General features: G+C 41.6%; 1 protein-coding gene across 1 annotated transcript in view; it reads right to left on the reverse strand.

The window, feature by feature from the left end:
- The window catches only part of cntnap2b (contactin associated protein 2b), a 34,676-nt gene that overhangs the window by 14,588 nt on the left and 3,215 nt on the right, over positions 1-16,873 (reverse strand). Inside the window, exons 2-8 of the mRNA XM_023398198.2 lie at positions 10,283-10,393; positions 8,560-8,753; positions 6,848-6,995; positions 3,937-4,140; positions 3,593-3,777; positions 1,668-1,811; positions 102-363 (exon numbers count right to left, since the gene is read on the reverse strand). Coding sequence (XP_023253966.1) covers positions 102-363; positions 1,668-1,811; positions 3,593-3,777; positions 3,937-4,140; positions 6,848-6,995; positions 8,560-8,753; positions 10,283-10,393 — 1,248 coding nt within the window. The remainder of the gene's footprint in view (positions 1-101; positions 364-1,667; positions 1,812-3,592; positions 3,778-3,936; positions 4,141-6,847; positions 6,996-8,559; positions 8,754-10,282; positions 10,394-16,873) is intronic.

Here is a 16,873-nt window from a genome sequence, read left to right on the forward strand (position 1 = left end):
AAACTGACAGCAAGATAAAAAAAGGGGCTAAATGTGATGACTGATTACACTAATCGAAGGCTGCTGAACTTCCATTCTGACGACCAATGAGCTGAGCTCACCTGATGAGATATCAATGTAACGTATGCTCTTCTGCTGTGTCACATTCACGTAGATGTTGACCTTGCCCTCCAACAGTCCCACCTCCACCCAGCCGTCGGCCAGCGCTGTGAACATCAGCAGCCCGTTGGGGTTCCATGTCCTGAAAGACAGGCTGACTGACAGAGTGTCGCTGTCACTCTGACCCGGCAGCCGCAGGAAGGACGTGGAGTTGAAGAAGACGGGGAAGGAGTTGGACTCGCTGCAGGAGAATGTCAGGTTACGCTACAGAGGGAGAGAGAGAAGAGTGATGGAATTATAGAGGTAGATTTCAATCATGGACTGTAGGTGATTTATCACTGGACTACTCCTCAGTCAGGTTTCATTTTGAGAGTGAAACTTTTAATTGCAGGACTAGGTCTAGACGTAGTCTATGTCTGGACCTGTGGTCAAATCCTGACTTTATAACTGTGACGTCGTCTGACAAACACCAAACACATAGACTGAGCTGTGGTTTACTGTAACATGATCACGCACAGAGAAAGTAAGAAGACACTGACTATCTTTCTTTTTTTAAGGTTATTACACACACAGCAAAGGGCCACAGGCCAGACTCGAACCCGCGCCGCCACAGCAAGTACTAAACCCCAGGTGAATCATGGGGCCCGAGACTATCTTTGTTACTCAGTCTCTCACACAGAGCACAGCCTCCGTCTGGATCCACAATAGCTTAGTCTTAATTTACTTCAACTCCAGAACGTCACAGACTTTTATTAGAGGCAGGTCTTTATGTCTGACTCTCTGTTTGATATGTAGAGTTGGTCATAGCAGTTAGTATAAAGCCTCGTTACTGATGACTTCTCTCTCTCTCTCTCTCTCTCTCTCTCTCTCTCCCCTGCTCTCTCTGCTCAGTGTGTCTTATGTTTAGTTATTCCTCTGCCTCCTTTAGTAATAATGACACATGTAATGAATGTAGTTTCTTTGCTGTAATGGAGGAGAGGCTCAGTGTATTGGAAGCGCTTCTCATCTCCTGCTGTTCCAGAGCAGCCGGTAAACCAGAGCAGCTTGGTAGACGCTGCTGACCAGTGGTGGAAATATCATCAGTCAGTCAGTCAGTCAGTGAGTCAGTCAGTTAGCAAGTCAATCAGTCAGTCACATTCAATATTATAGGGCTGGCCCCGCTGTTTCGGTCCAGCCTTATTTATGAACAGCAGGCTTGTTCAGTCTTATGAAAAAATGTACTGACCTCGCCGCACAGATTAAGAAATGATAAAGCAGGGAAGGAAAATGTTACGACAAGGTCTTTTGCACCGTCTGTCATCTGTGTTCACGGATGACTACAGCTTGTGCTGAGTCAGTGCTGAACATCCAGATAACTAAACCACTTCAAAACCCGCAGAAGCTAAGGAGCAGGTCTGAGCCATTATAGATCATGATGGACAGCTGAAGGACAGGGGGAGAAGAGCTTTGTCAAAAAAAGCTTCTCTATCATGGCATATATGGCATCACCTGACTCTGGAAGTCTCTGCAGCAAAATAACACAACAGTCTCTAACAGAGGTCAGAGTGACACACAGGGAGCTTTCTTACGAAGCTGGACGTGTCCACCTTCTTCCTGCGGACCAGGTTAGTGATGTTGTCTCCGTTGTAGGTGATTCCCTCCATGCAGCCCACAAAGTTCTCTCTGCCTCCTGAGCTCGGCTTCGCTGACACGGCCACACCTCCGAAACTGATCTGAGGGCACAGCAGAGTGGACAACATGGACCGAAGGGCAAAACACAAACACTTCCTGTCAGGAATTCTTCCTTTCTTTTGTGCTGATAGTAGTGGTAATACTCATTTCCTATGTACTTTACATCATAAGTCACATACTAGGCCAACTGATGCTTAAATGAACAGACATCCCCGGGGATCTTCCCTGTCAGCCATCTTGATTTTTACAGGTTAGAATTTTATGCAAATTACTTCATCTAAATTTTGAGGTTTGTTTTTGGTTTTATCTGTACAAAAACCTTTTGGCCACGTCTTGGGAAAAGGACAACTGAATCACCCGCAAACTTAATCCTACATCCAAATTACATTATCCAGCCAAACAGGAAATGCAGCATTACACCCAATTAAAATACTGAATGAAAAATTAAACTGATATTATACTGTACTGGCAGGTGCAGCAGAGGCTCTTTCAGAGCTGGTCAGACTGGTGTTACTGAGAGTTTTCATGTGTAAACTAAGCATCAACCTCCAAGCCTGAAAAATGAAGCCAACACTTACCACAACCACAACCTTTAATTAAAGCTTCCGGCTTTAATATTTATTTTTTTATTTTATATATTGATTAAATCATGAGATCTGCCTGTCTTAGGTTAGGGAAGTCTTTCCTGCAATCAGACTATATAATGCATCTCTGTGAATCATCCAAAACACTATTGCACTCTCACCCCTGTACTTTGGTCCATACCACCATATTTATTTTATTTATTTATCTACCTCTCATTTTTATGGTATACTTAAATCCTGTGTATTGTTGTCTTTGTATTTTACTTTAGTTAATTGTCTTTTAACTCAGCTGCTATGACATTTTAATTTCCTATCCTATCTATCTATCTATCTATCTATCTATCTATCTATCTATCTATCTATCTATCTATCTATCTATCTATCTATCTATCTATCTATCTATCTATCTATTCATCAAGGACAAAGCAGTAGTGAGGTACGGAGAACACACAGACAGACTGTCTCCATCCTCCTTCTCACACATACTGAAGCAGCAGCAGCACTAGTTGTCAAGTCAGCAGTATTGATTGGCTATTATCAGATTTCACTACAACTGAACCTAACTCTTATATCGCAAATCAGGGCCTGACAGTTTGAGTCCATCCATACAAAAATGGATACATTTGAAACCCATTTGTGTCTCTCTGTTTGTGACACTGCCCACACTGAGATGATTTTAGTGTGTACAGGAAAAAAAGAGCATAAGTAAATTACTGATTTGAACCAGGTGACAAAGAAAAGACATTTTCAGGTGTTTCAGATCTTTACAAAGACAAACAGGACACACTAGACTGGATGTACACAGTTCTCACATGCAAGCGGCATCCTGAAAGTTAGCCAGCATAGTGTGGAAGAAGTCAGAGTGAAATGATGAGCAATCATGACGCTGTGGTGACTGCTTTGTTGTGACATCACAAAGTTCCTGAAGTCCTGACGGCTGGTTTTAAGGCTCAGTTTCTGAATACAGGCTGTGTGCATTTCTCTGTGGACTGAGGCTTTGATAATTTCACAGTATTAATATAGAACCTAGACCTGTTTTATAATCAAACTACACATGGTCATCTGCCTTTAGACTCTATGGAGCTTTAACTCCTAGGCCTCCAGGTGCAGGTACTGCATGACATGGTGGACATTGGTTTGTTACTGCTCAGCCCAACAGACCTCATCAGTCAGTTCACACCACTAGTGTTTGTACCACTGTTACTTGAGATGGTGAAAGGGCCTGACAGAGTCTTTACCTCATAGTCCAGGTCCAGGTGGTCAAACTCTCCATTGGTCCTGAACTGCTGAGTGTGGTGGTCCAGGGTGAAGTTGACGTTCCTGCGGTAACGCTCTATGACGACCGAGTGCCAGTGGTCGTCGTCCAGTAAGCTCCCACTGGTCACAGAGGTGTGACCCTGGATGGAGCCGTACTGGTTACTGCCTGGAGAGAAGCGAGTGAATCACACAGACAGGAACAGGCTGTAAAGGTTTATCATGTCTCCTCTGACAACATGAGACAACACAGTCCTGAGAGTTTCATTACAGCTGAGTACACCGTCTCTGCTGTCCTTGACACCACACAGACTTTACAGGAGGATACCTAAGTTGATGCTGAGCTGCAGTCTCGCCCTGCGGAGCTCCAGGGAAATGTAGTCCCCCTGTTGTCCCTCTCCATGGAGCAGGACCCCGTCTCTGGCTGTGGTCCTAAACTTCAGAGAGATGATGTCCTTCACAATCTTCATCTTCTTACTCCGGAAGCGGTAGGAGATGATGCCTTGGCCGTCAAAGCTGATCACGTCTGCCCCTGGAAGATGGAGGAGAAAAAAAGAAATTCTAAGTATCTCCTAAGTCTGGGAGAAGGTAGAGAGACCAAATCACAAAGAGTCTTAAAGAGCTGCTGTCATTCCAAAATCACACCATCAACACACAGGTTGTGTTGATGGTGCCTGTACAGTTGTAAAGATTGTTGTTCAGCGTCCAGGATCTTCACACGAGTCATGGATCTGAGTGGAGAGTGACCTGATCAGCTGTTTGAAAGGATCATATTCCAGCTGGATGTCACCTGGTGGGACAGGGGAAATGTTCTCACACCTCAACCCACAGCTGGGACCACAGCTGCATTACAACAGGTACAGCTGCAACAGACTGTGGCTAATAGGCTGCCAGTTAGCTTTAGTCAGGTCGTCTAGGACAGGTTCGTTTTTTCAATTTCCATTGAGTGAATTGAATGTAAGTTTTTGTAGTAAAATTAAATTCTCCCGGGTCGACACAAACCTGATCATACAGATGTATTTTGGAGAATGCAGTACTTTAGTAAACAGCACCTGATCTGTTATTATTTCATTTGTATTCATTTATTTCTCAGTGGACGCTGTGGTTCCTGCGAGGGAAAATTGACGTCAGCCATAGCAACGGAGTCGCACTCTTAACTAAGGAGTTTTTCCTTCTCCTTACTAAAAGTTGGTCTCAGCAGCTTTGTGAAGAAAACTTTTAGTTAGAAACTTTCAGCCTGACTAAGGAGTACTAGTGATAAGATAAAACGCTTTGTGAATACTGGCCCTGTGATCCAGACCTGTCACATGCGGTGGCTGTGCCTGCTGCTGCACCAGGATCAGTGTCCTAGATTTGTTTCGTACACAAGTACAGCAACCATGAAATCCCGGTGCCATGTCAGGAGATCTGAATAATTACATTTTGTTTTACTGTTTGTTTGGTCTGTGGAACGCATTACATTGGCAACATGTAAACAAAATGAGCACACATGAGAACACACGTGTTAATCAATACTGTCTTCAGTCCATTATTAATGAGTGAAAAGATCATTCAGCTTCATCATCAATTCATCATTTCCACTTCCGGCGTAGCCAAAGTTTCTCTTTGCCCTGAGCTCAGCCTCACAGGCTCACGCTGCTCCGCTCACCGCTAGCTTCACCTAACGAGCACTGTATGAGGAACACCTGTACACCTGCACCTCCTTATTCTTGTAAGTATCCAATCAGCCAATCGTGTAGCAGCATGAGGAGTTTCGGTTAATGTTCACATCAAACACATGACGTACATTTGGTCTCATCTGATCAGAAGCAAAGTGGAGGTTTCTGGTACAACTTCATCTAAACATGTCATTCTAATGCAGTTCTTCTGTTTACTCCAAGTGTTGCTGGAGTTCTGGCCTCTTTAGATCTCATTCGATCTGTACAGATAGAAATGGACGACAGAGCGACTCTACTGTGAGACCCCGGAGACATGACTCTTTCCTGTGACAGTGTCCTCTGCCTCTCCTCGGTCCTGTACTGAAGTTCATACACTTTCACCGCAGATCGCCTCAGAAGGTGAAAGACCAAGTTACAACAGCTGGTTCACCACAGATTCCTCTTACGCCCACATTCTCCTGGTTTCATGATCTGAGGTTTTCACAGATCAAACTTCATAACACCTGTACGGTTCAGCCTCATGTCTCATCAATTACTGAGCTCTCTTTGTTTTCTCCATCATCAGCATTTGTAGCTGCTGCTTCATCAAGTTTGTTCAGTTACTAGCAATGAAGCACCGTCAGCATCTTAATGGTCAAACGCTTTCATCTGGCAGATCACATGATCACATCACATGAGCAGATTCATCCTCTAAGGTCTTGGCAGTGTTGGTAACCTCGACCTGCTCTCAGCAGCCGTCCTCGCTCTAATCACAGCTGTTGATCAGATTGTTCTGCTCAGTGGAGATCAACATGCAGATGCTTCTCACTGATTGGTCTCTTCTTCAGGACTTTAGCATCCAGGTAGAAGACAGGTGGGAACCTTCCTTTACCTGGTGAACTGCCCACCCATCCTTTGTCTCACTGTTCACATCTGTGTGATTCTCCCTCCATCAGCTTCATGTTTCTTCATCTCATCTTTACAACCATTTATTTATCACTTACAAACATTTATAACTGGTAAAAAGGTTGAAACACATCATCATTTATCAATGAGTTGCTATTTAAACTGGTAGCACATTAATAAATGATGATGTGTTTTACACGCTACAAACAAGGGTCTTTTTTACTAGTTATAAATGGTAGTAAGTCATTAGTAAGATTAATGAGTAGAAAGCATTAACTTGATCCTGCCAAATAGTGAGCTGCATCAATGTATGAAAACTGTGTTATAACATGTTTATAATTGTTTATTTATGATTTATAAAGCGTGAACAACTGAATTAATAAACTAATTATGAACCATTTATATATCGTTAGTTCTATTGTGAAGTGGTAACCTGACTCTTCTCCCCACACTCCTCCTGTGAAGGTGCCTCTTACCTGCAGAGCCACAGTTTATAGGAAAACCGGTATTTTATTCCTTTTAAAAAAACATATTTAACGATTTTAATCAGCTTTTTTGGGAGCAGTTAGATGTGTAATTAGATTGTTTTAATAAACTAATTAACGCCTCCCTGTCCGTTCAGTCCTTCTAATAGCAGGAAACATGTTGCCTGTAAATGTGGAGTGCTGCTGTAGAACAGCTGTCCTCTCTACTCACAGTACGAGCAGCCGTAGAGCTCCAGACGGACTCCAATGCGTCCCTCCCTGCTCCAGTCCAGCGGGACGAAGCGGATGTAGCGAGCCAGGATGGCGTGCTGCAGCTCGTGGCGGACCACGCCCTCACTGTTCACGTTCCCCTCGAACGTCTGAGACACAAAAACAAACAGTTTTCTGGCAGACAGGTCCATGTGATGCTCATCAGTTCAACACTCAAAAACTAGAAATATCAATAACAGAAAATTGAACAATTTAATTTATTTTCTAAAATGATGTTTTTTGTTCATGAGATTTGATAGGAGGAGATGTGTGGGCCCTCTGGCCAATCAGACGCAAGCTGAGTGAGGCATTTAGATCCTGCCCTTTCAGTCAACACAAGGCGTGAATAGAAATAAAAGTTTTCTAATTGTCAACCTTTTACCTTAAACTCCACGGATTAAATTTAAAAAACCCTATTCCAAACCATTAATTATACATGTATCTGGTGAATAAAAATAATAATGGAAGTGCTACATTACATTTCATTTAAAAAATCAATTATAGATAGAAATACAGACAGAACACTCTGGGTTCTCACTCCCTTTATTTACAGGCTTGCGGCACAGTTAAATGCCACACATTTCTTATTTCATTTAGTCAGTATCAGCGGTACAGCACACATTCAACAACATTTTATTTTAACTTGAAACTGCACATTGTCTCTCTTCACTGTCTGAGGTCGTATCTCTTTTTATCTAATAAAAATAACTGGCTGAACGTATGGAAGGAACTCAAATCTCCAGTTGGAGCTCACTAATATATATAATAAACTGATCTAATGCTGTACAATTGTGCTTTTATACTGTTTTTCTTCTTCTTTTTTCTTGTTATTGGTAATGTGATATGCAGTGTGGTTTTGATATTGATACTGTCACATTTTGCTACATTGAGAAAAAAAGAGAATAAAATCAAATAGTTCAAGAAAAAAGTCATAATATTGTGAGAATAAAGTAATTTTAAGGTGTGTTTTGTTTTAGAGGGGAAACTTTAATATGACGAACGTGGAGCATCATGTGAAGTTCTACTTTAGCAGAGGTTTCACTCTCACTCTCTTTCACCTGTTTGAGTAGTTGATGTAATATTCCTAAAAATTATGTTTTTTTTTCTCTCTCAAAATTGTACATTCTTAATTCTCGTAATAATACGACTTCATTCTTATGATATTATGACTTTTTTCTTGAAATATTACAACTTTATATTTCTATTATATTTTTATACAACAATAATATGATTTTTTTCTCAAAATTATTACTTTATTCTTGTAATATTCTGACTTTATTCTTGAAATTTCAGATTTCTTTTTTTCCCTCAATGTAAACCTAATATTCTAAACCATGTTGAATTGACAACATTATTTATGCAAATTAGAAGGTTGATGTTTCTGTTAGCTCTGTACTTTACTTGAGCCTATCTTTTCAGTCTACAGTTTGTTTATATGTTTTTTAAACTCTGTAACAGCAATCACAAAAAGAATTTCTACGTTTAAATTGATTGAAATTGCGCAAAATCTGAAGTTACAACTGAAGTACTTCATAATTATTTATGGACATCTTTCCACAACAGAGGTCTGAGAAACTGCCAGTCACTGTAAGACCACGCTGCACTCATGTGGTTGTGGCATGTGGTTTTAAAAGGCCACAAGAAATTTGATGAAAACATGAGATTCTTCCTCACCCAGATATTTCCGTCCTGTAGATAAGGCCTCCAGTTTTTCGGCGTGTCACTGTAAAGCAGCCGATACTTCCTGGTCCAGTCAGAGCTACTGTAGCGACCCTGAGTCGCTATGGCAACCACCTGCTTCCTAGAACCCAGGTCCATCTGTAACCACTGGTAACGGTCCGTATCCAGGGGCGACCAGCCTCCATCACCTAGGTGAAAGGTGGGAGAAAGGTAAAAGGAAGAAGAGCAGAGATGTGTGTACTGTTTCTTTAAGAGACCCGAGCTCTGTCGGTGATATCATCACAGGAAGTCAAGAATATATCAGTCAGTCTCCTCGACCTCGATGGAAAACATCATGAGGTCAAGAAAAGATTTGAAGGAGAATTCATCAGGACTTAGGAAAACTATCTGACTGCACTGACACTAGGATTTCTTTTTCACTTTATAACTAATGGAGAATAAATCCTCCTTTCCTAACCACAGAATAACCACAGAAACAAAACCAACAGGACTGAAATGCTGACATGAGATAACATGAAAGAAAAATACAGAAGAGAAAGAGAAAATTGACTCAATCAAATAATAATTCCATAAAAATAAGGAACTGAGCAAGAGATCAGAATAACTTCTATTCTGACATTTATAGAGAGTTTAGTTTCCTGGCATCGGAGCTTTTGACATTTCTATACAATTGTTAAATTAAAAAAATATATTTTTAGTGCTTTACACAATGAGATTTAGTGAAACAACATTTATGTATAGACTATAGTATTTTGTTATGATGATGATATTGTTCACTATAGATTCAAACTGTTTGTTCTTCATGACTCCTGATTGGACTTAAAGAGAATAAATCTATATTTATGTATCTGGGCTTCAGTGGATCAGACAAGGATTTCCATCAGTTCTGGATCGAGTCACAAACATAAAACAGCTGCTCTGATGTTTCTACATTTACGTGGGTCTGCTGAGGTGAAACTACAATGGTGTGTCACTCTAAATGTTGCTGCAGCAAGGAATTGAGGGACGGCATTTTCTCCTTTCCTTAATGCCGTCCCACAATTCCTTGCTGCAGCAACATTTAAAATACGGATAGATGATAAATTTAATTTTAAAGTTCACGTTAACAATCTTTTTTTCATCTTCCTCGTGTACAGCAGCAGCAGCAGAAGAATTTTATTTCTTTCTTTCCTCTGGACTGTGGTGATGCCATATATAGACATGCCGCTGTCACCACCCATAAGACCTTAGACCATCTCTGTATGGTGGGTCGGCCGGTCCTCTCTCTCTCTGTGAGACCAGATCATCACTGGTAAGTATTCATTCATAAAGCACTCTTAAATGAATTACCAAATTACCACTTATAGATCTCAATATAGGTTCTGATCAAACCCGCTCTCAGGACTGGATCACTGCTTGTTCCTCAGATCAACTCAGAACTTGATAAGACTGCCTTTAGATGTTGTGTTTCAAAATATGCTATTAAAGATTTTGAATCAGAATATTTCTGAATGTCATTGTTTGTATTCAGAACTGATTTGTGTATTCTGGTAGTTTGCTTTGTTTTCTTTCATGCTTTTGTAATCTCAGCGTCATTGAAAATGAGGGTTGCCCCTTCATGTATTTCAGAGAAAATAAAAAAAAAGGTGATGATGATGATGATGATGATAAATGTGTCACCAGAACATCCATTCACAACAGCAGGAACCACACAGGTCCTCTCGTTGTAGGGACCTACCTTGTTTTCGGTTGAGTTTGGCGTAACCGGCTCCATGTCCTCTGGTGAACACTGATGAGCTGGTGAAGGAGCTGAAGGGAAGAGGAGTGGCCAGACTGTCCTCACACTTCCCTGAACGACAGAGGCAAAACACACACACACACACACACACACACACACACAGGGCTTATTGTAAACAATGAAGTCAGGCTGCAGGATTGCTACCACCAGAGATAGAATCGAATTCTGTACTCTTCTTCCGTTCGACAAAATTAACCATGTTGTTATTGTTGTAACTATGGCAACAAAGGTTGTCTAATGTTGAGGACGTGCTTTTTTTAAACCCAGATCACTATCTTTTCCTACGCCTAACCAAGCCATGACAGTTTTTATAGAAACCATGACAACCAAGGTCCTGTAGTCTGTCGCCATGGGGCCGCTATTTTCAGGAGACGCTGCTAGGGGTCCAATCAGAGGGTTGAAGAAAAAACGACCTGTGTTCAGCTTGGAGAACTGGTTGTTGTTTGTCCGTGAACAAGCTCTGTTTTTGGTGAACGGTGACCTGATCATTTCTGTTTGCATCTAATGAACATGTTGGCTGATATAACGTAATCCATCTGCAATGTCTGCCAAAAATGATCGGTATCAGTGGTGGATCGGCCGATCTCACTCATAGATGAACGGTATCAATATCATACATTAAAAAAAAACGTGATATCAGGGACTCAGGGACAGAAGGCTGTCCTGAGAACATGGAAAACAGGTAAGCAGGTGGATGTGGAGACAGGAAAAAAGTTTGGGGACATCTGGTGGGCGGATGGATAATGACAGCTGGAGGGGGTGCCTGGTCCAGAGGAGGGAACAAGGGAGCCCAACAGCTGTCGGTGGATACTACACTTCATGAAGCACACCAGAGTCTGGACTGATGATATTATGAGATCAGGAAACTGCAGCAGGAAATGACAGAAAGCTGCAGTCAAGACAGAAAGTTTCCAGCAGGAAGTGAGAGGAAGAAGCAGCCAGCTTTTACCAATCTCACTCATAGATGAACAGTATCAGTATCATACATTAAAAAAAAAAAAAAAACGCGATCGGCATCTCTAATTAAACCAGGCTGAACGTCAGCTACATCAGCAAAGACTTAAGTGTCCGAGCAGAGTGAATGAGGATAACAAGAAATCCTTAGGAGAGGGTTAGACCATGAGCTCACAGCAGAGACACTTAAAACACAAACTCACATTGTTTTTTCTTGGCTTTTAAAAGTAAATTCTGTCTGTGACTCTATTGCAGTAAACAGTGATCCATTAGTTTGAGAAGTGGCAGTGACTGGAGGCTGGGGTGGATGGCAGGAGATCTACACAGTCTGTTGTCACTTCTCAGAGGCTTGTTTCTACAGATGAGTACAACAGAGTTCCTGCTGTGCTCAACAGCTGCTCTTTTACCTTGAGGATTAAGACTGTGAACCTATGTTGGTCACTGCTGCTGATCAGTGACATAGATCACAAACTGTCACATGACGACAAAGAGAAATACCATAAAAAGGAAACTTTAAAATCACCTGAACAACCTTCAATAACAACTAGATTAGAAAACACAGATGATGGTTTCGATCACAGCTGATCAGTGTGCATGTGCAGGTGGTCCGTGTGTGTGTGTGTTTTTGGTTTGAGACCATTGTGAGGACATTTTGGCTGATTGTCACGCTCTCTGTTTGTGAAGGTTATACAGCTCTTTTCTAGTCTTAACGACCACTCAGAGTGCTTCACAATGGAAGCCACATTCCCCTATTCACACAAACACCATACTCTACAATTCCCACACATTCACACACCGCTGACACAACAGGGGCAATTTGGGGTTCAGCATCTTGCCCAAAGACAACACACAGGCTAGACAGGTTTAGGTTAGGGTGAGGGGCTTATATCAATGACAGTCCTCATGAGTATAGTAAAACAAGGATGTGTGTGTGTGTGTGTGTGTGTGTGTGTGTGTGTGTGTGTGTGTGTGTGTGTGTGAGACAGGTGCAGGGTATGGTAATGAGCTTCCTCATATGCATCACAAAACAACGAGCGCAGCGTGGACTGAGCCGTTTCAAGGAACAAGAAAAGATGATCTGCTCAACAGAACCTGAGCGCGACCTCCACCCCCAACAACAGCTCGTCTCCACATGTCCCCATGTCTACAGTGAACACAGAACACTGGTTCTTCATTAAAGAGATATTTGATCATTGGAACAATATTGTCCTCCCTGTGCCCCCTGCTGTCAGCACTGGTCGATTCTGCAAAAGCCCAGGTAACATTTCATGTTGATGTTTCTGAACAACCACTGACAATGTGTTTTTTTTAAAAATCATTTCCTCAAATTATAAAAATGCAAATCACATCAAGAGGAGGGAACAGGTTCTAGTAGTTTGTGTTATTATTATTATTATTATTATTATTATCTTTTATTTACTAATATTGTAAATTTACACTCGTGCAGTGAGGCAGATTAATGCCATATGGCACATGTATGAAAATGATGTGCTTCACTGCAGTCAGCTGATTCACCACATCACCAACACCTTCAGATTCAAACAGGTCTGCTGTTTTCTCATTGGCTGGAAGACCAAGCTTTGTAAACGGGATTAAGATGATGTCACGTTTACGTGTCAGAGCCAGAAACAAAAGGGAAAGTACCACAAAACTGTTCAAAATGTACGGTTGGTACGGATTGTTGTAAGAATGTCGACTTACAGAAATAACTGTTACTGTGAATCCATATGAAAAGCAAGATGTCTGCTGCGCTACCAAAGCATCCATCTGTTCAAACCGCCCCGACCTCTGCTCAGACATATCCCTCCTCAGAAGCAGATGTCCTGTCAGCAGCAGCTCCCGACGAGCTGAGAGAACAGCTGCCAGCCGAACTGTCTGCGCCAGACGCACTAGAATCAGAAATCTACTGAGCAGGAACTGTCTCTGAGTCAGGGTCCAGGAGGACACAGACTGAAACCAGCTTTGTTGTTATTTATTGATTTCTAAATCAGAGCAGGGAGGGGGGAAGTCAGCCTGTAGTGGAAAATTGAAATTTAGTTTTTTCTGGGAAGAAAGAAAATAAAATTAGAAAACTGAGCCCCCCCTCCAAATTATTTTTCCCGCTTGTCTGTAGCTTTTTTTTTTCCAGGGTTTTTATCCTGTTTTTATCCTTGTTATTGTATATATATATATATATATATATATATATATATATATAGGTGTATTTTTTTGTCAGGGTTTTTATCCTGTTGCCATAGATAGCTGTGGCAATAATAGGAAACTGTGAAGTTCACAACATATAAAAAGCTGGAGAATTTGTCTCAGCTGCTGGTATTGCTGGAAGGCAGACAAGCAGGAACAGACAAGGAGGAACACAAGGGAACAGAACCAAGACCAGAACCAAGACCAGAACCAAGACCAGAACCAAGACCAGAACCAAGACCAGAACCAAGACCAGAACCAGACGGCGTGACTCTGACTCAGGGACAGAGGACTGGCCTGAGTCCTTGCTGGGATCATGAGAAAACGGGGAACAGTTTTGTGTGTGTGTGTGTGTGTGTGTGTGTGTGTGTGTGTGTGTGTGTGTGTGTGTGGGCAGGGACGCTCAGGTGATGGAGAACATGGAAAACAGGTAAGCAGGTGGATGTGGAGACAGGAAAAAAGTTTGGGGACATCTGGTGGGCGGATGGATAATGACAGCTGGAGGGGGTGCCTGGTCCAGAGGAGGGAACAAGGGAGCCCAACAGCTGACGGTGGATACTACACTTCATGAAGCACACCAGAGTCTGGACAGATGAGATTATGAGATCAGGAAACTGCAGCAGGAAGTGACAGAAAGCTGCAGTCAAGACAGAAAGTTTCCAGCAGGAAGTGAGAGGAAGAAGCAGCCAGCTTTTACCCAGTGAGGCTCATTTGTCAGTCAATTTTTTCCTATTGTGCTGCTTGTAATGGTACACTTTGAGTTCTACTCTTATTTTCCGGTAACATTGTTTCACTTGGTCTGTAACAACTGAAAGTCAGCAGTCATGTCAATATTCCACCACTGCCAGTAACTGTGCCAAACGGTGACGCATTCAAATGAATTCACAAACTTCAACAACTGTTCAACATGATCCCGTTTCACTGTAGTACGCAAACAGGAAATGGGAGCCCTAACACAGGCAGCATCAGTTGGAGTGTATACAGAGAGTGTCAGCACTCCAGTTATCCAGTTTGGATTCTGAGCAACATTTTATGCTACACCGTCTGTTTGAGTGCAGATGCCGCTGCTCACTGTCCTGATAAGGCCTGAGGATGTGTCACCTGGATCCTGTATAAAAGAGGATTTAGTACCAAGTCAGGGTTTTCAGTTTCTTACAGTGTTCCCTAACATTTCCTACCGCAACGACCTCCCTGGTCTACAGATGCCCCTCTGATGCCCCTCTGATGCCCTTCTCTGTCTTTCTTTAGACTTTCATTTTTACACTGTGTTAAGACCAATTGCAGTCTGAATGTGAGAAACTTCTTCAAGCAAACCTGGCAACAACGCAGTCTTTAGTCTATTTTTGTTATGGCGGTACCTCTGAGGAAAAGTTTTAAAAGTTTAGGGGAAACATTGTACATTTTTAAAATGGTTGTTTGTTGAATCAAAACAGTAAGTAGAATGACATGTCTGTACTGTGTGTGTTGCTCAGCCCCTAAAGAACCAGACATGTAGTGCTATTTGTTTAAGCTAGTTGTAAGTTCTTGCTGTTGCTACATAGCCAACGTTAGCATTAGCAGCTTTTACTTACCAGTCTAGAAGAAATGTTTTCAGCATCAAACTTCGTTCCTTTACAAACTAACAGCTGTCTCCAGAGGTGGAAACAAATACCAATGCTAACTCTTGTCTCTATCATTTCTCTCTTCTACTGAAGTTAGCATGCTAACCAGCTAGCTTCTGTCTTGTCACTTTCTGATACCAAGTCACTGTAGCTTCCAGTCTGTCCTAAAGAATCAGCTACTCAGAGGACGTATTATGAAATCTGGTCTTATAAACACAATGATGGCTGAAGCTCTTGACAAGGCTTTAAAGTAAACAGCTGTTAATGCTGACGTAAGCTATGTAGCAATAACAAAATTTACATAAAGCTCCTTTAGACAACAAGTTCTGTGCAGGGAGTAAAGGGTGTTGACCTCTTGTCAATGGACATGTCCGAGTGGCTTGAGAGCGAGTGAGTGAGTGACATCTTAACTGTCCATTAACAAGTCTGACGTAACCTGTGCGTTAATGCTAAGGTCAGCTATTTAGCAATATTAAAATTTACAAATAGTTGTGGCTTGTTTGAAAGGTTATGTAAGCACTTCTTCGCTGGCAAGCTTCAGTTCTATTAGACTGATAGTGTCCAGATGGAGCCACTTCTATCCTCCGTAACCATAACGACCAAGGCCTTATTGGTAAGGATGGAGAGAAAAGCATAACCTCAATAGCTGCAATCAGTTCTTAAGGAGGTTGATATGCGTATGTGTGTTTATGGTAATAACCGATGTTGTAATGTTTTTATTCAAGTTTGAAGAAAATGCTTTGTAAATATCTCTTCAAAACCGACATTTAGGACACGTTGTTTTCATCAAATTTTATGTGTAAAAAGTAGCATTTGGTCATATTTGTATGTATGAGGAATATGATGCAGATTTGGTGCGTACTCAAACAAGAGTTTGCATAGGGCCCCAAAAAAGTTACAGACAGCCCTGGTTGCAGTGCAGGCAGAGATGAAATTCATTTAATAGGCTTGCCTATGAAAATGTAGTTAAGCTACCTTTTATTTTCCAGCAGCAAGGAAGCAACGAGTTTCAACTGGATTGTGTGAACTGAGAATATTCTGTTTCCTCACTTGGATAAAAGAAAAGGTGGCAAAGCGTTGTTACAGTGCACTCCAGCATCACCACACCTACTGTATATAAAGCACTGACCAGCTGGTCTGTCAAGACGCCCAGTGAGAGAAGCAGAGAAGTGCTGAGTTTCTTAAAACAAAAGCCATCTGCTGTTCACAAAACTGATAAAGACAAACAACAATTCAATAAGGTCTGGGATGGAAAACAGCCCTGGACCCAGTTCTAATGACTTTAAATTGGTAAATAAAATTTTGAGCACACGTCTAATTACATTTGTAGGAGGCTACTGAGGACAATGAACTCTACAAAAACTCAAAAACAAACTGCGCTCTGTCCAGGACACATGGATACGAGGAGAGGGGAGGAGAAAAGAGGGATGTGAGGTTCTGACAGCAAAGGGAGAGTCTGTTAATATCCCTTTGAGAGGCACAGGGTCAGCTTAAAGATCTCTGACTATAACTGAGACCTGCAAAGGTGATAGAAAAAACAAAGACAGAGACACACAACATTAGATAGAGCAACTGTTGGAAGAACATAATCTAAAACCTTGTGAACCTTAAGTTAAAATTTATACACCAGTGCTCTTACAAACAAAACAAAATAAGTTTAAAAAATGGCAGGTTATTAGAATTTATTTTGTCCATCAAATATGTCCTATAGTCAAGAGAGAGCTACAGAGGTCATTAAATATTTGGAACAGACACTGACTGCTCCTTTGTCATTATACTTGGGAGAAATCCCAGA

This window comes from Seriola lalandi, unplaced genomic scaffold (assembly GCF_002814215.2).
Source record: "Seriola lalandi dorsalis isolate HSWRI2012SDOR001 ecotype SW California unplaced genomic scaffold, Sedor1 jcf7180002054981, whole genome shotgun sequence".
NCBI classification, from domain to species: domain Eukaryota; kingdom Metazoa; phylum Chordata; class Actinopteri; order Carangiformes; family Carangidae; genus Seriola; species Seriola lalandi.